Source organism: Delphinus delphis, chromosome 1, assembly GCF_949987515.2.
Source record: "Delphinus delphis chromosome 1, mDelDel1.2, whole genome shotgun sequence".
Taxonomy (NCBI): domain Eukaryota; kingdom Metazoa; phylum Chordata; class Mammalia; order Artiodactyla; family Delphinidae; genus Delphinus; species Delphinus delphis.
The window spans coordinates 80,885,255-80,912,272 of NC_082683.1; the positions used below are offsets into that span (position 1 = coordinate 80,885,255).

The following is a 27,018-nucleotide window of genomic DNA, read 5'->3' on the forward strand; positions in this document are numbered from 1 at the left end:
TCCCCAGCCTGCTAAAAAGTAAGCACTTGGTACACACTGTTCTTTACATATGTGAAAAGACACATATCTACCAAAGGTTACTTAATGTTTCTTCATTTAAAAATCCATGTTTAAAAAAAAAAAAAAATCCATGTTTTGCTCTAGAATGGATACTACTTTCTTCACATTTTACTGAAAACTTAAACTAAAAAGCAATATGATTAAATCATACAATTAGTACTTCATTAAAACAATATAATTTTGGAGCAGGCTAAATTATAGTTCATCTCTATAATATTTTGTAGTAGATTTTATGGTTGTTACCTCAAGATCCATTCTCTCTCCCTCATTATGTAGTGGTGACAGAATTGGAATTATCCTGATCCTTAACTCCACAGGTATGCCCTGATTGGTGGGGTTTAACTCAAACAAGATGATCGCATCTATTTTGCACAGTGATTGGTTCAGGGGTTTCTCAAAATGTGACACTCAAAAGTTTTGCTGGAAAGTATGGGGTACAGTTTCTTATTCTGGATATTACGATATGTGGGTATAAAGCTCACCGGTAAGCCATTTTAGCACAATAAGGAAAACCTCCTGAAGATAAAAATGACAAGGAGGGCTGAGCCTTAAGAATCATGGTTAAATACAACAAAATGGAGCTCAAACCAAACTTTTCCTGAAGCACACCCTACTTCTGGACTTTTCAGGCATGTAAGCCAATAAATCCCCTTTATTATTTAAGCCATATTATTTATGCCATTAACAAATCCAGAATTGGGTTGCCTGCAATAAAAACATCCTAATAAATATTTTAAAAAATATGGCTAAGTAAATAAACACCATGATATAAACAACATAATCTATGAAATGCTTAAAACAATGATTCCAAATGATGATTATGGAAAAAAAAATCACTTTGGGAGTTTTGTAAACATATAGATTAAGAGAACCAATTTCTGACCTACTGAATTCTAAATGTCTGGGAATGGAGCTTGAAAATCAGTATACTTCGAAAGCTAAACAAGTGGTGATTCTGACATAACCAGCGTGACATAAACTACACTTGAAACGCACTGGTTTGAACCATCTTTGAAAATTAACTATTTTTTTTAAACACAAATTCAAAATTCTATTTATATGCCAATTATAAAATGCTTAATTTTTACCCTATTTCTTAAAAATCTCTAATATTTTATGAATTGACACTCATTACAGAATTTACTTAGTATAATTTTACATATAAAAAAAGAGATGTTTTTACAACTACCACAATGGTGAATGTGGTAAATGACCAAGACTGATAAACTTATCTACAAATAGTCGCTACATTTCCAGAGAGAATATATTTAAAAACAAAAATAGAGGAAAACTGTCAAGGGTTCTTTAATTTCTTTCAATTCTGCTATCAGTTTCACTTCACATTATTTCTGTGATAGTTTCAGCTGGTCAGTTCCCTGTCTGCAGAGGTTGGTTCAATTTTGAACTCAAATCCCTGTCTTGGTTAACGTAGCTCTCAAACAGAAAATATGATTTAAAGTTTGGTAATGCATGATGAGGAACTAAATAAAATGTTTAGGATCTGAGAAAATTCCACATGTATGACCCCTATGACTGAAAACTAATTGTTCTAAAGAATGAAGAAAAACCAAAGATTTGGGGACCAACAAAATAATTCTTTTAAAACTTAAAGTACCAATATTATGAGGAGATATGGCAATAAATAAGGAAAGTATGGAGTCCAATTCTCTAAACTTTTTTTTATCAGGTAACAGACTGTTATAGCCCCAAAGCTATGTGCTTTAATATAACACATATAAATGTGTATACAGGAATATTTTACTTAGAGCAGTGATTCTGGTGTTCAACTACCTAGACGGTTGATTAACAACCTTCGGCATATACTTTCACTTGTTTTTGTCCCTGCAACCTTTGGGAGCTCTAATCACAGAAAGGATGAGGTAGAGATGGACTGTGCTCAGGATATGTAAAATATTCTGTTACCTGAATATTTTCAATCTGTTGACTGAAAAATCATAAATGCTGTGCTCAGCAGGAAATAAGTGAATTATGTATTTGTGTAAGTCACAGCAGAAAGTGGACATTTTAATTAGAAATACCTTCACCTACGTCTACTGTACTCCAACATACTATTTAAAAAGGTTGAACAATTAAGTATGGTAATGCATATCAAGCTAAAAGAGTGAAGAGAAAACATGAAATGTTTACCGTATAGCTCTAAGCAGCATGTTTTTACGTGTCATGTTGCAGCAAAACTGAGATAAATATGTTGTTAAGTTGCTTTGAACAAGTGTTTGAGAGAAAAGTGTGGTTTAGCAGTGGACAACGTTAAAAAATATTGTGGCAGTGAGAAAAGAGGAGGCAGGGGCCCTGGTTTGTTTAAATTCATGAATTAGCCTCATTTTAAAAGAGAAGTTGTAATAGGCATGCCTAAGAGTCCATTCTTGTTTATTTGTTTCTTTATCTATGTTTTTAAGGCTGGTTATAACTTACCCCTATCCTGCCACAGGAAGGACACTTCCTTAGACAGGAAGATAGCAGATTTTAAAAAGCTGTGTTTCAAGCCATAGGCTTTTTAATGCTCTACACAACCAGATAATTTGCTTAGAGGGTTTTTGTTTTGTTTTTGTTTTTTTTTAAAAGAATTTAACCAGTTAACACCCATTTAATATACTAGATGTGTAGATGAAGGTAGCAGAAAGCACCCTATATCAAATATAAAAGCATCTAGTCTATCATTAACATCTTGCAAAGTTTTTCTCTAGCTTTTTAATTTTTAAAATTTTCAAATCTACAGAAGAGCTGAAATAATAGTACAATACCCATATACCCCTTAGTTATAGTCACCAATTACTATTTTGCCACATTTGCTTTTGTTTTTCCTATTTGTGTATTTTCTGAAACATCTGAATGTAAATTGCAGATATGACATTTCACTACTATATATTTCAGCATGCATCTCCTAAAAGAAACCAAATGTCCTTACAACACCTAAATTAATAGTAATTTCACAGCATCATTAAACATGTACTTCCTATTCAGACTTTCCTGAAAGGGCCCAAAATGTTTTATTATTATCCACAATTGAACCAAGGTTCATGGTTACATTTGGTTATTATATCTCTTTAGCCTTTTTTAATCTAAAGTAGTACTTTTGCCTTTTTTCCCCATGATACTGTTGATATTTTAAGAGTCAAAGCTGAAATAGAAAAATTTCCCATTCGAATGAAAACAAGTACTGTTTTTATTCCTTTTTTCAAATCAAACAGGTAACAGAGTAAAACTAGTATAATGTATATTTAATGGTTGGTTGGGTCAAGGGAGTAAATATAGAAGACATGGGCACAGAAATTTAAATATCTGAAGCCAAAGACTCAGAATATTTATAGGAATACAGCATTTTATATATTACCCTTGTAAATATTTACTCTATTATTTATATGTATTTGGTAAAAGATAAACATTATAAATATTAGCAGTTATGATTTCTTGCCTCTTATTAATAGATTAACGTGTTTAACATTTCACTCCTAAGAGGTCCAAAGAACTCTATTTTTTTTTACGGGCTCCTGACGCACAGGCTCAGCGGCCATGGCTCACGGGCCCAGCCGCTCTGCAGCATGTGGGATCTTCCCGGACCGGGGCACGAACCCGCGTCCCCTGCATCGGCAGGTGGACTCTCAACCACTGCGCCACCAGGGAAGCCCAGAACTCTCTATATTTAACATCACTTTAAACACACAAAACCCTTTGTAAAAATATTCTATAAAGTAGGTAGATGACTTTAAATTCTGGGAAAAGCATAGTGTTCATCACAAAGAAATCTCTAAGAAAGAGAAGACTTGTCATAAGAAAGCATAAAACAACCACTCATTAAGCTTTATCTTGCTCACTGAGATAGTGCTCACAGCTGGAAAACTGTGTAACTGAAGAAAATGTGATTCACCTTCTGGAGAGGTGGAACTGTCATATTTTAATACCCTTATATTCCATGTCATGGGGGTTATCATCTCAGTGAAAGATTTATCTCTATTTTTGTTTCTTGGTTTTGTTTTTTTTGTTTCTAATACCACAAACTTAAATTCCAAATAGGTATTCTTATGCACTGTAAAGCAGCTTCTGTCTCACTTGTTCCTTATGAGGAAAGGATACATGGTAATGTATCCCATTTACTAAGGATAAACACTGTTATGCCAGGCTGAGTAAACACCTGACAAACCCTTTTGGGGAGTACTGTCTTGGGAAACCAAGACTTTCGAAGAATTAGTTACAAAAAGCCTTTCTAGATCTATGCAAACATCATTTCATCGCTTTGTCATTCTACTGCCCATCACTTTTATTTCTCTAGATTGTCTTCTCCCAGCTTGATGATGATTACGACCTAGGCCTGTTATTTCCATCCTCTGGATTCTTACTACCACTTCCTTCTCTTAGCCAGATTTTCTCCAGACTGACAGACTAATAATAAGCCCTCTCTTTTGGCCTGGTGCTTTACCTGATTATTGTCCTCACAGGTGGTTTGATCTAAGCACAGCCTGGCCTCAACAACACTAAAAGATTAGACAGACTAGTGGCTTACCTGTCAAAGATCACATGGCTAGCCAGGGACAGAAACCAGATTTCATTCCTAGTGCCTTAATTGTAAGACAAATCACAGCAGGATATGTGCTAGAATTATTTTCCCAAAATTGGTGTTGCTTATGTTACTCATTTATCTTTTTCTGGACCCTCTGTACAGAGTGTTAGTAAGCCAAAGCTGGAGAGTTCAGTCCTTAGCTGTCAAAATTTCTCATCTGCCTTCCTTAGCATCAGATGACCATATACATGGCTCTTATATATTCACCTCATGGATAAAACATGTTTTTCTGTGCCCTGTTTAAAGAATCCATGCAGAGCTGATTTTGCCAAAAAGCATCTTTATCAACTTATTAGACTGTTAAGAGTATTAAAACTTGATAGGGGGACTTCCCTGGAGGTCCAGTGGTTAAGAATTCGCCTTCCATTGCAGGGGGTATGGGTTGGGGAACTAAGATCCTGCATGCTGTGCAGCTCAGCGGAAAAACAAAACAAAACAAACAAAAAGATAAATCAAAGACAGCCCATGTAAAGATAATATCAATAATACTTTATAAATTTCAAATTAGTAACTCATATATAAAATTAATTTCCTTTCTCAACTATTTCAATGAGGTGGTCTGGCCTGGCTGTGATTAATACAGTAGAAAAAAACAGGAAAAATATTTTAATTGAAAAAAAAACATAAAGAGAGTAACAATCATTTCTATTCATACTCCTCAGAATTGATCAATGTTAACATCTTGGAATACACGCAGCCAGATTTTTTTTTAATAAAAATAACTGTTTCTGTAAAATTATATATGTTTGCCTTAAGCAACTTGGACGGTGGTAAAAATACAAAAATGAAAATTAAATATTAGCTAAAATTAATAGGAAAAGAAAGTACAGTGAATGCCAAGTGTTTCTTCAATATGAGAGGTAATTTCCTTTTTTTAAAAAAAAACCTCTACATTTAAGGGATAACAAAAAAACATTAAGATGTTAGAAGTCTGCATTTTTATTACATGCTTTAAATGTATGTGGTATTGATTGACTATCTTGCTGGGATATGAGTGCATTTATACCTGCCTTCATATCCCCTCTCCCTCCACTTCCAGATTTTTGTTAGCTGTTATTTTTACACTGTCAAAGTTTATTTTAAAAAAACTCTCTCACCTGTAATCATTATTCCCATATTTGTTTAGTATTAGTTCCGTATTTAAACAGATTCAACATTTACCACCCATCTTTTCAAATAGTGCCCACATTTCATAGTTCTTTATTTTGACTTGTTTTAAGCTGGATTTCACTATCCAGTAATTTTTTCAAGATTATGAGAATAGTATCCTAGCAATCTTTTCACACTGGAAAATAACAATCTATTTCTTCAAAATATCTGGATGACACATTGTTTAGCTATAACATTTTTGGGTCAGCCAAACTCAGAATGTTGTAGACTAGTACTAAGACAACTTTCTGTGGTGATGGAAATGTTCTCCATCTGCACTGTCTAATATGTTAGCTAGGAGCTACTGTGCAAAATGAGGCTATGACCACATTGGCTGGCTAGTGACTATCATATTGGAGAGTGCAGCATAGCCATTGCTCTGCTGATTTCTGGCATTGAATATGCTGTGAGAAATCTGGAGGACAAGTCTTAATCTTCCCATACAACTTTGTAGGTAATTTGCTCTAAGTGTTTAAGGAGCATTCTGTGTCAAATTTTCCTAGAACACAAGGTTTTCTTTTAATTTGCGTCTTCATTAATTTCAAGGACCTCTTCTTGCTTATTTTTGAATATATCTTCCTTCTATTTGTTGTGGGATACCAATTATTCTTAGTGTTAGATTATCTGTCTGTCATCCATAAGCATTAGCTAATATACTTGTTTTTCATTCTTAACCTCTATATTCATTGTGATTATTATCTCAAGCTTTTCTTCTATGCCAATATTCCGATTTTCAGCATTGTCCATTGAATAGGCTATTCTTTTGTGGTTTCTGCAATGGTGTATTGGGCTTCAATTTATTCCCTTAGTGGTACAATCCCCTCCTTCTTACCTCAGTGCACTTTTTAATTATCTTATCTTTTGATTTCTTAATTTTACTAAATTCACGTTTAGTTGTTTTATAGTATGAAGTAATTGTAATTCCTCTTACCCTTGAATTACCTTTCTTCTTGGTTGGGATGTTTCTGAATAGTATTTCTTTCTCTTTTCTCTGCTATAATAATAGAAACCAAGTTGTTGTGCCATTTCTTCTCATCATGCTCATGGCTAGGTGACTGTCTAGATATTCTAAATGCTCTAATGATATGAGTTACTTATTAACTCTCTTTCCATCATATTTAAAATCTATTTTCTGTGCCCTCCAAGCTCAAGTTTGTTCCCATATTTCTAAGGCCTGAGGGACAGCATGGGGAAAAGAAGAACCTGGCTAAACAGGGGCACTCTTTATTCTTCTGAGATTCTGTTAGATATTTTGTATTACCTAACTGGGGGCATACATGCCAAAACCTGGGTTTTAGGATTCAGATCATTTCCCAAATAGAGTGTGTTGTCCCAGGGCCTTCACTTTAATTAAGATTCAGATGTTCACTTTCTAATCTCCTTCACTGGGTTGTTCCTTCTAGAAGTTTCTACAACTTCTCAGTCAGACATACTCATTTTCCTTCTCTCCACATTTGGGATATGACTGAATCTTCCGGGGGTTTTGCTGACTTACCTATATATACAGCGTGGTGACATAGGAGAGAGGGAGATAATTGAGGTTAGAAGCCAAGCCCTGCTAGGCCTCTCTGCTCTTAAATAGTTTATTTCTTTCCTTAACTGTCACTTTTAAAGTTTATTGCATTAGGGTAAGATCCTTTTCCTCTCAGGCTGCTTTTAGTGGGAAAGTATTTGCCTTTAAAAAAAAAAATTTACTATTTTGTTAGACAGTTGAGGTAGGAAATTATGGGATCAGTTTCAGTCCACCTCTGGGGCAGCATTTAAACAAATGAATCTTTACACCTGATATTTATGTAATATTGTACATCAACTATACTTCAATAAAAAAAAGGTACTTTGAACCTACCTGTTCTTATGGCATAATAATATTAAATTCTCATGTACATGGCTGCCGCCTAAGATTCATTCAACAATTATTTTTTGATCGCCTGTTACATGCCAGGCACAAGGCATACAGCAGTATGTAAGACAAACCAGGTTCTAATATATTACATGTGGGTGTGAGTTGATTTTTAAAGTGAAGGTAATTTCAGACACTAATAAGAACTACAAATAATATGAAACACAATGATGAAATAGAGAGTTACGGCATTAGGGTCCTACTTTATAAAGGTGGTCAGGGAAAATCTCTATGAGTTGGTGACTTTTTTTTTTTTTTTTTTTTGCGGTACGTGGGCCTCTCACTGTTGTGGCCTCTCCCATTGCGGAGCACAGGCTCCGGACGCGCAAGGCTCAGCAGCCGTGGCTCACGGGCCCAACCGCTCCGCGGCACATGGGATCTTCCCAGACCAGGGCACGAACCCGTGTCCCCTGCATCGGCAGGCGGACTCTCAACCACTGCGCCACCAGGGAAGCCCGAGTTGGTGACTTTTAAGTTGAGATATAAATGATGAAAAGGAACGAGCCATGGGAAGATCAAGGAGCATAGCATTCCAAATGCAGGGAAGAGCAAGAGCAAGAGCAAAAGCCTGTAGGAATGAATGAGCTTTGGTTCTAGAAACAAAAATAAAGTTGGTGTTGCTAGAGCATGACATGAAGGGGAGTGTGGTTTACGATGCAGTCAGAGAAGTAGGCAGGAGCCAGACAACTCAAAGACTTTAAGGCCAGAGAAGGAGGGTGGCATTTTTGCTAGGTTGACCAAGTTTTCTACATTGCTGTTTTCCAATGATTCTTATTTCCATTCTAGCAATGGTTACCTCAAGTTATTTTAATGTATGTACATTAAAAAATTATAATGGTAATCATATAAATTCATATGGTATAAAAACTGAAGTTTCCCTTTCTCTTTTGCACCAAGCCCTTTATGCTCCCCAGAGGGAGCTTTGATAGGTATCACAGCAGACATCCCAATCTACTTAAACAAATACACACACACATATACTTTTTAACATACACAAATGGAATTATCACTACATTCTATAATTTTTCTCATTATTATGTCTTGCAGATCTTTCTTTATTCTTTCTTAAAGATACAGACTTTTCCAAATATGGATCTACTATGGTTTAACCATTCTCCTAATAATCAGTAGTTATCCTTGTTTTTAAATAATAATGTTAGATTTATGCACCCATCTTAAGAAGTTACATAAAGAACACACACCAAAGCTAAAACAGACAAAAGGAAATAATAAAAGAACAGGAATAAAATGGGAAAAAAAGTTGCTTATTGTTAAAATTTGCAATTGTTTACTAGTACTGTGCTGGCCAGTGGTATTAGAAATATTGGCTACTGCAAGTACCATTGCTTTCTCCTTTCTTGAACACCCTACAGATGTCTAACATACCACCCAATTCTGAACTGAAACTTATCGTTAGTTATTAAACTTTTATATAGTAACTTTAGAATAGGAAATCAGTACTTAATATATTTTAACATTTTAAGCCTGACAAAGTAAAACTTAAAACATGGTTTACAAATAGACATCACACCCTTAAAGGAAATAACAGAAACAATTAGTAATCTCTCTGTGCGCTCTTCATAGAGATTTCAAAATAAATCTAAGGTTATACATAGGATGTGGGTTTTTCGCTGGGAGTAGTATTACAGAAGGTTTGTGGTATTGGAAGGGTCATGACACAATGCAGGTTGCTTAGTCTCAAATGCAAGTGTAAAGCTTACATTAAAAAAATATTTTAAATTACACCCACAGATGAGAAAATGTAACGAAAAGAGAGATTATGCTACAGAAAGATATATACAAGCTCTCTCTCTCCTTTGTAAAAGTTTAACTATTTTAGAGACCATTAAAAGGCATTATCTTGACTATTTTAAAGGTTAAATAATGCTTTTTTTCAAGGCTATATTATGAAACTATGTTCAACGGTCACAGAGGCAACCATATTAACTTGCAGCAGCAGGAGCACAATTTCTAAGTTCTAATTTGATATTTTCAATTAAAGCAAGCTATATTAACCAAATTATAACTGCATGTGAGATGACGATAGTAGCAGAAAACACAATGATTTGAGTAAGTCTGTGACAGTCGATAAGCAATCACCGCGATTAATCAACATAACCTTACTGAAACATCAATAGCAATCACTAAGCTTTAGTAAGTTTTTACTGATTTGTACTTTGCCTTAAGAAAAATTAATCAGAATAGTAAATGTGGTAAATGGTAGCCTCTCCATGACTTCAAGGTGACTCATTTGAAACATCTAAAACCAAATCATACTCATATCACGTACTATTGGTAAGTTTCTAAAACAGTTTCCTGTAATTTCAAGTCACAGACAAAAAGGTTTGACTATTCTTTATGTTTTAGTAACTAGAAAAAAGTACATATAAATACTTTAAAGAAATAATAAGGTAAGTTGAAAAGTATGGAAGGGAGGAAATAAATCAAAATTTTTTCTCACTACTAAGACTGATTTAATTCCATTTCAGAAGAGAAATACATCCCACACATAGTTAAAGTGATATTTCTTACAGGATCAGCTAAATACACACATGAAAAATCAGCATTTGTACAAGGTCCAAAAGCTAGAAAATATTTCTTATAAATCAGTTTAATTAAAAACAGATCAAATTTTGTGACCAATACTTAAAATTCTATCTAATTCCAGGGGTTCCTAAAAACCATGGAATTATATAAACTATTTTTTAATTTTTAAAAAAATTTTGTTGTTTTTTTTTTTGGCCACACCACACAGTTTGTGGAATCTTAGTTCCTCAACCAGGGATTGAACCCAGGCCCCTGGCAGTGAAAGTGTGGAGTCCTAGCCACTGAGCCGCCAGGAAATTCCCATAAACTATTTTTTATAACAGACGTTTTCTCAAACAGTTTTAGATTTACAGAAAAATTGAGAGGATAAGAGTACTATATACTCCCTTGCACTGTTTCCCCTGTTAATAATATCTTCCATGTTGTTACAATTAATGAACTAATATCGATACACTGTTACTAACTAAAGTCCAAAGTTTATTCAGATTTTCTTAGGGTTTTTTTTTTTTTTTTAAACCCAATATTCTTTTTCTGTTCTAGGATCCTATGCAGGATACCACATTACATTTAGTTGTCATGTCTCCTTACGTTCCTCTTGGCTGGGACAGTTTCTCAGACTTTCTATGTTTTTGATGACCCTGACAGCTTACAGGAGTACTGGTCAGGTGTTTTGCCAGATGCCCTACTATTGAAATTTGTCTGATATTCTTCTCATAGTAAGAATGTGATTATGGGCTACTGGAAGACCACAAAGGTAAAGTGCCATTTTGTCACATCCTATCAAGAGTATATTACTAGCAGTGTGATTTACAACTGTTGATGCTGATTTGATCTGGGTGAGGTAGTGTTTGTCAGGTTTCTCCAAAAAAGTTACTTTTTTCCCTTACCCTTTCCATACTGGACCCCTTGGAAGGAAGTCACTGTGCACAGGCTACACTTAAAAGAATAGAAATTTATGCTTCCCTTCTGAAGGCAGAGTATCTACAAAAGTTATTTGGAATTCTTCTGCATAGAGATTTCTCTCTTCCTCTTCATTTATTAATTTATTCAATCATTATTGATATCAGTATGGATCCATGGATATTTATTTTATACCTTGAATTATAATCCACTACTATGTTAATTATTTTTTCCTATTTTAAATATTGTTCCACCTTTGGCCACTGGGAGCTTTTTCAGTTGGCTCCTCTCTGTCCCTTTAACATATTCCTGTTAATGCAGGGTTTCGTTTTGTTTTGTTTTGGAACACTTCCTTACTTTCTGACACTGCAAGATACTCCAGGCTCATCTTGTGTATTTCCTGTTCTAGTCCTGGAATCAGCTATTTCTCTCAGGAACCTTGGTTTCTGTTATTGGAGAATGGTATTAGAAACCAAGATCTGTGTGCTAGGTGTACATAAACTAATTTTTATTTTAAAAAGTTTTTGGCCACGCCACATGGATTGAGGGATCTTAGTTCCCCTACAAGGGACTGAACCCGGGCCATAGCAGTGAAAGTGCCAAGTCCTCACCACTGGACCGCCAGGGAATTCTCTAAACTAATTTTAATAACACCAAGATGATCACTGGTAGCATGGTACTTTAAGGGTCTAAACTATCTTCACTAATTCTTTAGATACTATTATGAACTGGTCTTGAGTAAGTGAATGATATCCTTCATTCCTAGATATAGCAAATTTAAAAACCTCTAGATACTTAGTCTCTTTATATTTAACTGCATACTAAAGTTGGAGATCAGAGAATCATCTCTGAGCACTTCAGTTAAAAAAAAAAAAAATTTTTTTTAAGTTTTTAATACCTAATGACCAGAGAGCAAGCTGAGTAAAATATTCTGTATACCTAACTCCCTTTGTTGAGAATCAGCATTAAGACTAGATAAGATTATAGAAGTTATTTTTCTAATTTAAAAATGCTTAAAATTTTGAGAAAAATCATTAAAGAAAAATGAAAAATATTTTAATGTTTAAACAAGTTGCTCAAAACAGAAACCACTGTACTTAAAGGGGGAAAAAAAAGTCCTCCAAAAAGAAGTTTGTTAGTCAAGAGGTGGCATATAAACTACCACCTGCTGTGAAACTATTAACAAATGAGCTCAGGAAATTAGAAAGCACCAACTGATCACAAAGCTTCATGCTAAACTCCATCCTTTAGTAATGTCATTGTAATTTTACATTATTAAAATTTTTTTTGTTAAATGGTAAAGATTTTTATCACTTCCTCTCTATCTCTGTCAAAACTGCATACTGAGCTGGGCACACTGATTTAAATCTAACTCCCTCATTTTATGTCAGAACAGAATTTTGAGTGGGTGTTTCTTAAGCCAAGAGCGGTTGGGGTATTGCCCATCTGAGGCATCCCTAGAGGTTATCTGTTGGGCAAAGTAATGAAAATGGGTAAATGTTACTGCGTACCAGGAAAAGAACACAAAGTTGGATTTGCGTAGAACTAAACTGTTTTAAACTCAAAACTTTTCATTATTTATAACAAAGCAGCATTAACTTTATAGATGTGCTCAGCCCACAGAAGCTTTTAATATGGTTATGACAAATTAATATGTTTATCTTTATAAAAATCAAAACACAAACTCAATTCCAGGTTAAATATCACAAGGCTTGGGTTCAATTTTCATCTATTTTCCTCAATTAACTAAGCAAAAATTAACTTTTCTGTGTTTTGTTCCACCACTTGGAAAATGGAGAAAGTGTGATTTAGCATTAACATAAAAATAAAGTCCTCAACTAATAAATAACATTTGGATCAATAGAATAAAGGTGGAAAATTCCACTAAGAGGAGGAGGAAACAATTTTTAACCACCATTTCCTCCCATCTAAATACTATGAATTCCTACAAGCATTTTTTTCTGAATCAAGTTCAAATGAATCCTTTTAATAGGTTTAAATGTCATCTAACTGATGACTCCTATGCTCAAAACCCTCCCATGACTTTCTACCTTACTCAGAGAAGGGCCAAAGTTTTTAGGCCCTATGTAATCTGCCCTATTTACCTCTCATACTTCCTCTAACTTCCTCTCTTACTCCACTCAGGGTCTCAGAGATGCCCCTGGCTTTAGGCCCTTTGTCCTTACTATTCCCTTATCAGGGTATTTCTACCACAAATCTGCATGAATCTTTGTTTAAATATCCCCTTCTAGCGAGCTTGCCTGACCACATTATTTAAAATAGCAATGGTACCCTACGCTCAATACCCCAACCCTCTCCTTTTCCGACATTTTTCTCTCCATTGTACTCATCATCTTCTAAATTACACACTATACGATTCATTTATTTTGTTCATCCTACTTCTTCCTCTACCATTAAGCTTGATGAGGAAAGGGACTTTTCATGTGTTTTGTTCACTAATTCTTATAAAGTATGTAGAGTAGTGACTAGCACATAGTAGGTACCCCATAAGTATCTGTTGAATTGAAACTGACACCCCATTTAAATTAATAATTTAATCTGTTCTTCACATATAGGCTTTTAAATGAGAATGATTAAAATAATGTGAGACGGTATAAGAGAGATCTATAACAGAGAGGGTTAAACAGCAGAGACACAACAAAATTGGCTGGATTGGCATCATCAGGGAAGGCTGATCACAGCATGTCAAACTTAATCTGACCTTTGAAATGATAAGCAAGATCAAAGGAGGAGAGAAGAAAAACAGAGTGAATCTCTATGACATATTTAAAGAGTTCTTAACTAGTTTATTATGGCTCAGGCACAGGTATATGCTGGAAAAAGCGGGAAATGAAGCTAGAAAGGGAGGCAAGAATCAGAGCAGGAAGGGGCTCGTGAGTACAGCCAAAATTTGAACTGTGTCCCGAAAGCCATGGGAAGCTACTGAAAGATTTAAGTGAGGAAAAGGGAACCAGTAGTAACAAAGTTATAGGAGGCAGTTGATCTACCAAGAAAATCCATATAACTAACATGACAGTACCTGTAATACTAAAGAAAAAAAATTTCATTTTAATCCTGGAAAGAATTTAAGTTAGAGTGGGTTCTTAAACATACAACAAAATCTCATTTAAAAATCTTCTTTATGCTTCAGTTTCCTCCACTATAAAATGAGGATACTAACAATAATGTCATATGTAAAGATTAAATAAGTGAATATATTTAAATGGCTAATAGTACTGCCTGGCATGTTTTAAGTATTCAATGATGCTAGCTATTAATACTTTAATTATTAGTATTCTGGAAGAAATAAAGTTACAGATAATATGGTAAATACATAAAAAATGAAGAGTAAGTTAAACAGGGCCTACACTGGACAGAAACAAGTTCAATCAAAAAAAAAACCAGCCAAAACAATTCTTAATTTGCAGCTATATCTAATTCTTGGAAAGGGATAAATTCATTATCTGGGGTGGGTAAACACTATCTTGAAGGGAACTCAAAAGACTTTCTGCACTTTCCATTCTGGTTGTAATTTTTGGAAGCCCTTACAATGCTGAGTGTGATCTTTTATAAAAGGTCACTGATAAACTGATTTGCTGGAAACTAGTTAGGGAGGAAAGAACACTTGACACATGCTTTCTCATTTAATACCAACTCTAAAGCAGATAACTTTAGGACCCTTAGTTTTGAACGAGTAAATTCAAAATCAGGTTAAATAACTTGTCAGACAAGACAGCTAATAAGTAGTTTGTCTTCAAAATCTACTCTCAACCAATCAACAAAATCTCTAGCAATTATAAGAAAACAGAAAGATAAAAGTTGTCACCACAGAGTTATTTAGGATTCTAAAATCCTCCTGTTCCCAATAATAATTAAATTTATTGACTCTTTCTATTCTGATCAGGGTATGTCATATTTATTTTTGCAGGCTACTTACAGAAATTCCACTTAGCCTGAGCCATTCAATTAGCTTGTAAAGTATATGTACAGGTAGGAAGAAAAAAAATTCTCCTTTAAAAGACAACAATTGGCATCCTCTCACAGGTAATTAAAGCCATTAACACCAATAAATGTACATAAATTTTCAGAGGTTTAAATTCTACTCAATGATATTGCAAAGAAGGGACCCAGACTCAATCATTCCTTCTGTATAATGATAAATGCACTTAGGCAGAGTCTGAATTCATTTTATCCTTCCTAGCCAGTAGTGACCTAATGATAAAAAAAAAATGCAAATTGATGCATGTGTGAATACAGTGATAATCTCTGAATTAAAAAAATTTGGGGCTTCCCTGGTGGCTCAGTGGTTGAGAGTCCGCCTGCCGATGCAGGGGACACGGGTTCATGCCCCAGTCCAGGAAGATCCCACATGCCGCAGAGCGGCTGGGCCCGTGAGCCATGGCCGCTGAGCCTGCATGTCCGGAGCCTGTGCTCCGCAACGGGAGAGGCCACAGCAGTGAGAGGCCCGCGTACCACAAAAAAAAAAAAAAAAAAAAATTGAATGCTGAAATTACATACATTAAAAATCACTTATTGTAAAAACAACAGATGAGCAAATTATTATATTAATTTCTTCAAATACAAATATTTGAATGATGGCTATATACTAAGCATTATATACCAACGCTGAGAAATACAGCAACTGAATAAAACAGGCAAAAATTCCTCTCTTACGGAGCTTCCATTCTTGTGGGGGGATGTGGACAATAACAACAAACATGTATAATTTATGGCAAGAAATAACTGTTTTGAAGAAATATAAAGCAGCATAAGAGTACAGTGATTAGGATATGAATATTATTTTAGATAGAAGTTTGGCCAAAGGAGCTTTATGTAAGAAAACAATAGAGATCTGAATGAAGTGAGATTATACAGTATTTGAAGTTCATAATGATAACACTGAATTGTCAAAAAATATTAAAATGATATACATGATATCATATTTTTTAATATTTCATGGCACCTTGGAGTTCAACCTCTTAATTCTATTATAGGGGTATGATCTGCTCTAAATAAGTATTACAGTAGATAGTGACTAAAATCCATTAAGAAGTGTAATTCTGTTTGAGAAGGAGGAAACCTCAGCAATAACTTTTACAAAGAGTTCAGGAAAATGGCTAAAACCTGAAAGCTGCTACACTTTAAAAAAGGTTAAATTCACTCTGAGACACTAATATAAAACAGATCCTCCAAAGATGGTGGAAAAGGCATTATTATAAAGAACATTAAGTATATTACAAATGTAGTTATCTCAGATTAACATGGGGAGGGTGGTGATTATGAACTTTAAACCAGACCTTAAAGTTTCAAGTTGACTGAAAGATCTTTGAAAATAAATTTAATAAACTTCAACCTCATAAATATATCTACTACAGAATGCTATAGTGTGTATAAAAATGAGTATTTCCTCATCTAAATGAGACATTCACAAAAGTACAATTTTCATAACTACACTTAAAAAAGCAGGCTTTAATTTTATCAATAACTAATTACATAATTATGTAATTTATTAAATGAAGGGTTTGAAAGAATTTGGTTTGTGGGAAAAAGTTTTATTCACAAGAGAGCAGGAGTAATTGGAAGAGTTGGTCTGAAGAGATCTGAAGTACAAAAATATTTGACTAAGTTGAGTTCTCCCCCTAGTGGAACTTGAAAATGATCTAAGATATTTCCATGAATAAAAATAACCTAAAATGTATTACTCTTATAATTGAAAATGAGTTTCAGGTTTTAACAAAAGATCTATTTATGGATCTTAACCTGCATATAATAAATAAATGAATGAATGAAGTTTGAATCATTAAGATGTTTACTGAAAACACATTTATCAAATGTCTTAACGGCAAACTAGCCATGGAGAACTCAGTAAGCAGAAATACCTAAAAAGCAGAGGACTAGGGGATACAGAAAAACACAGCAATTTTTTGAAGACATAATAGCATGTAGAATGATACAGAATTTTAAAAGAATATAGAGACTTTGTAAAGAGGTGTGTGTGTGTGTGTGTGTGTGTGTGTGTGTGTAGGAGGTGGGGAGAGAGGATGGGGTTGTAATGGTCAAAGAAGAGGCTAGAAATGCAAGTCTGAACAATAATGAAAAGATAAGGTTTTTATGTTTTAGACAGAAAATTCTGGTGGCTCTGTGGAAGAGCTCAGGGTGGAGAAAAAGAAGCTGGACAGGAAGTTGTGACGTTCAGGTGGGGACGAAGGCAGGTGAATGAAGGGAGTGGCAGGGGGGAATAGAAAGGCCATGAAAGATTTTTTTTAAAGTTTCTGAAATGAGTAAAATTACCTTTGATTTAGTTTTAGATTTACTCACGACTTTTATCTTTTGAAGAAATTGAAGAGTCGGACATGGTACTTTAATCTGTATGAATTATTAAGAATTATCTGAAGGCAAATCTATATGAGTAGGTGAGCAGGTGAAACGCTGGTAGGCATGTTAACTAGCAGAAGCACTTTGTAAAAATAATTTGGTACTCTCAAGTAAAGTTGAAAGTTCGCATACGTAGCCTTGATAAATATGGCATAACGTTAAGAAAAGCATAAGTGAAGTTCCTACTAAGCTGAATAATTCAAGACGAGATGATACCACTGAACAAGCCTTGAGATACAAAAGAATAAAAACATTTTGGCTGGAATAGGAACACATTTGATTTTAAACATGCTGAATTTGAAGGTCCTGTACAAGTTCCAGGAGGAGTTCTCTACTGTCCATTAAACATACTGGTCTACTGATCAAAAGACACAATAAATTAAAAACAACAATGACAAATGACAAGTTACAAAGTGGGAGTAGCTATCTGTAAAACATAACATCAACTTGGAAAGAACTACGCGTACATAAGAAAAAGATAATCCTAAAGAAAAGACATACACAAAAGACTTTAATAGGCACTTTATAAAAGATGAAATCCAAACTGCCAACCTCATTAGTAATCCAGCAAATACAAATTAAAACCATGATGAAATACCATTGCATACCCACCAGACTGGCACAAATTAAAGCATCTGACACCACCAAGTGTTGGGGAGGATGTGGAACAACAGGACTTTCATAGGCTGTGGTTGGCAGTTAAAGTGGTACAAACACTTTGGAAAATAAAACTGAAGATCTATCTGCATGCTTTATGACCCAGCCATTCCACACCCTGGCATCATGCTACAGAAACGTGTGCACACGTAGTCAGTATAGTGTACAAGATTGCTTACGATCTCAGCATTGTGTATAACAGTCCCAATTTGGAAATTTACAAATGACGACTAACATCAGAGTGGATATGTACGCTGTGACATATTCATGAAATGGAACACGTTGCAACAATAAAAATCATGACTCATTAAAACAGTGCTGAACAAAGAAAGAAGAGAGACAAATGAAAATATTCAGCATGACTCTATACGAAATTCAGAAATAGGAAAAACTAAACTGTGTGCATGAGAGATGCATACAAAGATGACACCACTAAAAGGAAAAGCAGAGGAGTGACTGCTATAAAATTCGGGATAAGGGAAAAGGGTGTGATTGGGTAGACTTCTGGAATATAGGCAATATTCTGTATCTTGACCCAAGTAGTGGTTACATGGATACTGTTTTTATACATATTATAATGTAGCTTTGTTTTATGAACTTTTCTGTTTATTGTCTTCATAATTTTTTTTAAAGGTGTAAGATTATTGATTAGGGGAAACATGCTAGGATGGAGATAGATTAGAATTCATTGTTGTACACTGAGTAGTTTTTAAAAAGCCAAAAAACTTGGATGCTCAGAGGAATACAAACACTCAGAACTGAGGGAAAAAAGACTGAAAACAAAGTTCAACAAGAAAGAAGAGAGTCAAAGAGGGTGGTGCTAGGAAAATTCTGCAGCCCACAGAATGAGAAGAAATATCTGCAAAAATATCTGTTTATATCTGATATGGGATTGACATTGAGAATATATAAGAAACTTCCACAACTCAACAACAACCCATTTAAAAACTGGGCAAAGGACTTGAACTGCCATTTCTCTAAAGAAGACATAATGGCAAATAAGCACAATGAAAAGATGGTCAACATTATTAATCATTAGAGAAACGCAAATCAAAACCACAATGAGATACCACTTCATACACATTAGGATGGGTGTTAAAAAAAAAACACAGAAAATTAACAAGTATTGGTGAGGCTGTGGAAAAACTAGTCCCTGTGCATTGCTGGTGGGAATGTAAAATGGTGCAGCTGCTGTGGAAAACAGTATAACAATTCCTCAGAAAATTAAACATAGAATTACCACCTGATTCAGCAATTCCACTTCTGGGTATGAATGAAAACAGAAATGAAAACAAGGATTCAAACAGCTATTTGTACACTCACATTCATAGCAGCATTATTCACAACAGCCAAAAGGTAGAAGCAATCTAAGTGTTCATCAATGAATGAATGGATAAACAAAACGTAGTATGCACACACAACAGAATATTATTCAGCCTTAAAAATGAAGGAAATTCTGACACATATTACAACATAAATGAACCTTGATGACGTTATGCTAAGTGAAATAAGCCAGGCACAGAAAGACAAATATCCTATGATTTTATCAATCCTTATATAAGATACTTAGAGTAGTCAAATTCAGAGACAGAAAGGACAATGGTGGTTTCCAGGGGTTGAGGGAAGAGGGGAATGGGGAGTTGTTTAATGGGTACAAAGTTTCAGTTTTGCAAGGTAAAGAGTTCTGGAAATTGGCTGCACAACAATGAGAATGCACTTAATGTCACAGACTGTATACATTAAAATTGTAAATTTTATAGCAATACGTGTATTTTTACCACAATAGAAAAAAATGGACTTGGAAATGAATAAGTGTTGAAAATAGAAGCATAGTCATTAGGATGAAGACATAAGTCACTATTCAGGTGCAGAGGGAAGGGGAAATAACTGCATTATTTTTACATGTACTTTATTATTTTCATGTGTTACCTGGATTTCAAGCTCAGCAATGTGCTGCTGTAGTTCAGCCACAGCAGCTATGCTATCTGCTTCCCGGAGTCTCACAGCCATCACTTCTTCCTTGTTCTAGGGTGGTAAACAAAACAAACCAAAAATAAACCATATAATAAACCAAACCATTAATAAAACATAAACACTTGTAACATGCCTCAAATTTAGAAAGTGACAAATAAACCCATGATTAAATGAGAGAAAAAATGCCATTATATCCTGAACTTGGTATAAAATGAAGAATAAATGTATAGAATAACATTCCATCTCACTGTAGTGGCCCCTCCCGCTGTGGAGCACAGGCTCCGGACGCGCAGGCTCAGCGGCCATGGCTCACGGGCCCAGCCGCTCTGCGGCATGTGGGATCTTCCCGCACTGGGGCACAAACCCATGTCCCCTGCATCGGCAGGCAGACTCTCAATCACTGCGCCACCAGGGAAGCCCTACTCAAACTTTTCAACTAAAAGTTAACTTAATTAAAACTGGTGACTGTGAAAGCTGTTAATTTTTTAACCAAGAACAATTACTGAGAACTTTCAAACACGTATCTAGGACAACAGATTAACAGGGAATATAAACACTAAGAGTATGATAGCTAGATAATATTTTTTAAATTACATTTTTTCTGAGGCATGAAAGTTCATGAGTATTTACATTATACTACATTTTTTCTGAGGCAATGAACTTTAATGAGTATTTACATTACACTACAAAGGAGAGTAATAGAAATTAGATTATATCATAATTTTAATCTTCCTAGGAAAAGCATAATATCAATTCTACCACTTCAAAATTTCACAAACGAAAAGCTCTAAAATTGTATTCTACAATATCCATGCTAAATAATAATGATCCAGAAGTAACAAAATATGAAGAAAGACAGAGGAAAATGGGGTATACAAAAATATTTTGCTCCTTCATTAACTTCAGTAGAAATTTAGCAATCATTTAGTATCAAAAATGTGCATCATGGTGACCATAGGAGAAATTTAGCACCTGACAGTAATATAATATCAAAAATTTAAAAATACTAAATTTAGTAAAAATATAATAATTAAACTTTTAAATTAAAAAAATAGGGCTTCCCTGGTGGCGCAGTGGTTGAGAGTTCGCCTGCCGATGCAGGGGACGCAGGTTTATGCCCCGGTCCGGGAAGATCCCACAGGCCGCGGAGCGGCTAGGCCCATGAGCCATGGCCGCTGAGCCTGCACGTCCGGAGACTGTGCTCCACAACGGGAGAGGCCACAACAGTGAGAGGCCCGCATACCACAAAATATATATATATATATATATATATATATATATATATATTTTTTTTTGCTGCGGAGCAACTAAGCTCGTGCACCACAAGTACTGAGCCTGCACTCCAGAGCCCGCGCACCACAACCACTGAGCCCCCATACCACAACTACTGAAGCCCGCGCGCCTAGAGCCTGTGCTCCGCAACAAGAGAAGCCACCCCAATGAGAAGCCCGCGCACCGCAACAAAGAGCAGCCCCCGCTCGCCGCAACTAAAGAAAGCCTGCACGCAGCAACAAAGACCCAATGCAGTCAAAAATAAATAAATTTAAAAAATATATATATTCAGACAAGTGTACACAATTATAGTACATCAAAACACTATTTACAATGGTAAAAAGTTGTAAATGACCCTACTGTGTAACAATAAAGAAATAGTTCACTCAAAAAATATATATATATTTTAATCTTAGATATGATACTGGTACATCACTACAAGCAAATACTGCTTTAAATATTTTGCCATTTTGTACATGGCCAGAAAGTATAGTCTCTGTACCCAGTGCTGTGATGGAAAGTGCTTAACGACCAGCTCTCAAGCAAGTGTGTGTACGTGTGCGTGTGTACACATGTGATTGTATGTACATTTATTATATATTTTAATACAGACTGAAATAGAAGATGTATAATATACAACACACAGTTAATAAGATATATATAATGCTATTATAAATTCTATGTAGTCAATATACTCTCAGAGAATGCTTTCACTAATTTTTTGCCAAACTATTGTATCCATAGGTCATCTACCACTGAAAATGAGGAAAAAGTGAAGTATGGATATGAACGTTGGTTAATTTTTGTTCAAGTTATCTATTCTGATAATAGAATTATTATCATTCTGATAACAGTAATCAAACACTGAAAGATGATTTCCTCAATATTTTGTGCTATTCATAATGTAAAGACTAAAGATACAACACATTTTTAAGCTTTAATCTGCATTAACAGTCTAGAGCAGGATTCAAAAACTTTTCCTTAAAGGGCCAGATAGTAAATAATTTTAGACTTGTGGGTCGTACAGTCTATCACAACCACTCTATCTGCCACTGGAGTATGAAAGTGGCCATATACAATATATAAATGAATGCGAAAGGTTGTATTCCAATAAAACTTTATTTACAAAAACAGGCAGCCAGACAGATTTGGGATATGGTCTATAGTTTGCCAACTTCTGGTCTTGATAATCCACAAAACAATAAATCAAGCCCTGATTTGTAGTTTGCCAATTTATGTGGTGTAAATACTCCCAACATGGCTCCTTTCAAGTCGACATAACATTAGTGAACATTAATGAATATAACATGAGTAGCACACATTGGTATTTCCACTAAACAGATACAAATAGGTATAAATAATCTTAAAAGCACAGATAATAGTAAAATGTAAAAATAATTAGGAAATGATGACATTTGAGTATTTACTACCATAATTTGTCTAATCATGTTGAATAATTTAATTTTTAATATGGCTGTTTAACAAATGTGCCACAAAATTCCTGAAAATTTATTGGGGTGGCCAAAAAGTTCGTTCAGGTTTTTCCATAACATCTTGTAACAATCGGTTCTTGCAAGCCTTTACTAGCCAGCTCCAGCACACCTCTGTGTCTATGTTTAATAAAGTTCAAATCTCTTTCTGTCACTCTCTAACTTTAAACACTTTAATGGTACTCCACAGATCTTGAGATAACAGGTTCTTTTACTGGTGTCCAAGATTCTATATGATTTGGCTCCCTATTTACTGCTCTAGCTTTATATCTCACCAGTATTCCTCACCACACACTTCCCTCCAACTAGAATGAACTTCCTCAGTTCAAGCAAAAACCTATTGTTCCTTTTCACTTTTGCTCTTCACATGTGCTATTCCCTTTGTCTAGTGAACTCTGCTGCCTTTCCTTGACTACTTCCTACATATCCTTAAGGTCTCAGCTTAATCATTCCTTAGTTAGCTTTGCTTGAACCATAACCGTAACACTAAATGCCCATTATAGTATTCTATATACCTCCTCAATCATAGCACTACTCATACTGCATTGTAATGGTGTGTTTGTCTATATCCTTTGCTAAGAGAAAGCCCCTTGAGGACAGTGATCTCTCTCCAACAGCCAGCACTACCTTGCAACCATGTGAGTGGGACACCTAAAAAACCTCATCCTTTAGCTTTAGCGAAGCCTTTAGATGACTGTAGCCTCATGAGACTCTCAGTCAGAACCACTTGATTAAACTGCTCCTGAATTTCTGATCCACAGAAACCCTGGGATATTAGTGGTTACTGCTATTTTAAGCCACTAAGTTTTAGAGGTAATTTGTTAAATAGCAATAGATAACTAATACATTTATACTCTACAAATTTTAACATTGTATAAAAATATTATATCCATCAAGTAAAAAAACAAAAATTTGGGCAGCAGTTTTCTCCCAATCTTCCCCCTCTCCAATCCAATCACCAAGTCTCTACAAAAATACTGAACTGATCTACTCTGCTTTAGTACCACTGCCAACACCTGAGCCCAGGCTAGCAACTCTGTCTTGTATTCAATACTATTACCTGATGATCTCATATCAAATCCCTCTCCAACCCCGCCTCAAATCCATCTCCACACACAGTGGCACGTGTGTTCTTTTAAAAAATAATTACAGGGCTTCCCTGGTGGCACAGTGGTTGAGAATCTGCCTGCCAATGCAGGGACACGGGTTCGGGCCCTGGTCTGGGAAGATCCCACATGCCGCGGAGGAACTAAGCCCATGAGCCACAACTACTGAGTCTGCGCATCGGAGCTTGTGCTCCGCAACGAGAGAGGCCGCACAGTGAGAGGCCCGCGCACTGTGATGAAGAGTGGCCCCCACTCGCCGCAACTAGAGAAAGCCCTCGCGCAGAAACGAAGACCCAACACAGCCAAAAATAAAATAAAAATTTAAAAAGCTAAAAACAACAAAAAAATTATATTAATCACTACAAGCATTATCCCCTAATAAATGCTAAAATTAGTTGCTGAGGGACTTCCCTGGTGGCGCAGTGGTTAAGAATCCACCTGCCAATGCCAGGGACACAGGTTAGATCCCTGATCCGGGAAGATCCCACATGCCGTGGAGCAACTAACCCCGTGTGCCACAACTACTGAGCCTGTGTGCCACAACTACTGAAGCCCACATGCCTAGAGCCCATGCTCCATAACAAGAGAAGCCACCGCAATGAGAAGCCCATACACCGCAACGAAGAGTAGCCCCTGCTCGCCACAACTACAGAAAGCCCTCATGCAGCAACAAAGACCCAACGCAGCCATAAATAAATAAATAAAATGAAATAGAATTAGTTGCTGAAACCTTAAGGATATTTGCATAAACTCAAAATAGTTCCTCCAAATACTTATTAATTATTGTCCTACTCTGGTGGTCTTAACACATGCCCACAAGTCCTTTGATACTCTTTCCTTCAGGAATTGTGGCTCAATGACCTTTCCCCCACTCAGACCATTGTCTAGGCTCAGTAACTTGTTTGTAAGGACAGAATACGAGGGGGAAAAAGCTTTGTAGTAGAGAAAGCTGGCAGATAACCAACTTAATCAAATGACCAAAGTCAACACCACTAGATGTAAGATATATCAAGACAGTATGTCCCTGATATGATGCACTGGGAAAGACACTTCATCTCTGTATACTTTCCTAAAATACATAACCTTGGTCAAAGCATGAGAAAACATATGACAATCCCAAACTGAAAGATTTCTACAAAATACCTCACAAGTATTCTTCAATAGTAAAAGTAATGAGAGATAAGAAAACACTGAGAAACTGTTGCAGCTCAAAGAAGAATGAGACACGATGGGGAAATCTAAATAAAGTCTGTAATTTAGTAATAACATTATACCAATGTGCATTTCTTAGTACTGATAAATGCATCATGGTTATGTAATATGTTAAAATTAGGAGGGGCTGATTAAAGGGTATATGGGAACTCTGTACTATCTTTGCCACTTCACTGTAAACATAAAATTACTTCAAAATTAAAAGTAAAAAAACTGAAGCAAATATAGCAAATCAAAAAATATATCATGTTTCTTTCCTGCTTAAGACCTTTTAGTGGCCTCCCACAGCATTTAAGAGTAAAACTCAAACTTGTTACCAAGGCCTATAAAAATCTACACAGTAAGAAGTGGAGTCCTAGCTTACCTCCCTGACTTTATCTCATTCAGCTCTGCATTATACATGAGACTCAGCAACCAAGTTCTTTCCTGCTTTTGGGTCTTGAACTCTGACCCTTTTCATGCAAAGATCTTCCTCCAACTCTTCATATGGCTGCTTCTTTCTTATTCTTCAGGTCCCAGTTCTGCTACCATCTCCTGGCATTCAATCTTAATTGCCACTTCCCCTAACCTCCCACTCTATAGTACATCATTACTAATGATCTTTCCTATTTTTTACTTATTGTCTCACGAAACATTATGCCCACTTTCTCCATTACAGTATCCCCAATGCCTACAAGAAAAACCGACAAATAGAAGACACCCAAATATTTGACAAATATGTTAAGTACTGATAGATGCCATCATTCTTTAAAGTCTCATAATCTCACCTCTTCCTATCCCTATTTGAAAATCACTGTCTTAGAACATATAAATTATATCTATTTAAAATGAAAAGATTTGGTTACACAATTTGCAAGTAACATGATGAAGAAACTGGTACTATCATGCCCTGCAGGTCAAAGTACAAAATGGTACAACCCTAAGTGGGGTAATTTGACAAAATCTATGAAAGTACAATTGACAAAACAATCAAATTTACAGCGATTTATCCTACAGGAATGTGTAGATATACTTCTATACATCTGAAATTATGTATGTACAAAGTTATTCACTATACACTGCTTGTAGTAGCAAAACACTGGGAACAACCCATGTGCTCATCAATAAGGACCTAGTTAAGTATACTATAGTATATGCATGCAATGGAAAACAATGTACCTTAGTAACTAATGAGGAGATTCTTTAAGCACTGATAATTGAAAGCTCTACAAAACATACCACCAAAAAAAGCGCAAAAAGTAGAATATATTACTGTCTGCTAACTTTCACATAAGAAAGTGAGGAGAAGAAGTATACACTTTTAATTGTATAAAAGTGTATATTTCTAAAAGTATACATTTTAAATTGTTAGTATCTGCCTAAAAGAAACTCTAAAAGAACTTACCAGAAAATAATAAAAGCAGTTACCTGGGAAAAAAGTAAAAGGGTATCTGGTAGGGTCAGGAAGAGACTAAAAGGGGAATGCTTTCATTTATATTTTAGTTTAAAAATATCAAAACATTATGAAAAAATGTGTAAGTATTAAGCTACTAAAATTTATATGAGGGACTTCCCTGGTGGTCCAGTGGCTAAGACTCTGTGCTCCCAATGCAGGGGGCCCAGGTTCGAACCCTGGTCAGAGAACTAGATCCCACATGCTGCAACCAAAGAGCCCGCATGCCGCAGGGAAGATCCCGCATGCGGCAACAAAGACCCCGTGTGCCGCAACAAAGACCCAATGCAGCCAAATAAATAAATATTTAAAAAATAAATAAGCAAATAAAATGTATATGAAATATAAGAGGTTTATTTCTTCTTTTT

The 27,018-nt window shown here is 35.4% G+C and overlaps 1 protein-coding gene across 7 annotated transcripts in view; it reads right to left on the reverse strand.

The window, feature by feature from the left end:
• EVI5 (ecotropic viral integration site 5) overlaps positions 1-27,018 on the reverse strand; it is a 206,246-nt gene that overhangs the window by 37,423 nt on the left and 141,805 nt on the right. For all 7 annotated transcript variants that reach the window (XM_060025628.1, XM_060025591.1, XM_060025620.1 and 4 more), the window contains one exon: positions 20,094-20,189. In XM_060025628.1, the coding sequence (XP_059881611.1) occupies positions 20,094-20,189 (96 nt within the window). The remainder of the gene's footprint in view (positions 1-20,093; positions 20,190-27,018) is intronic.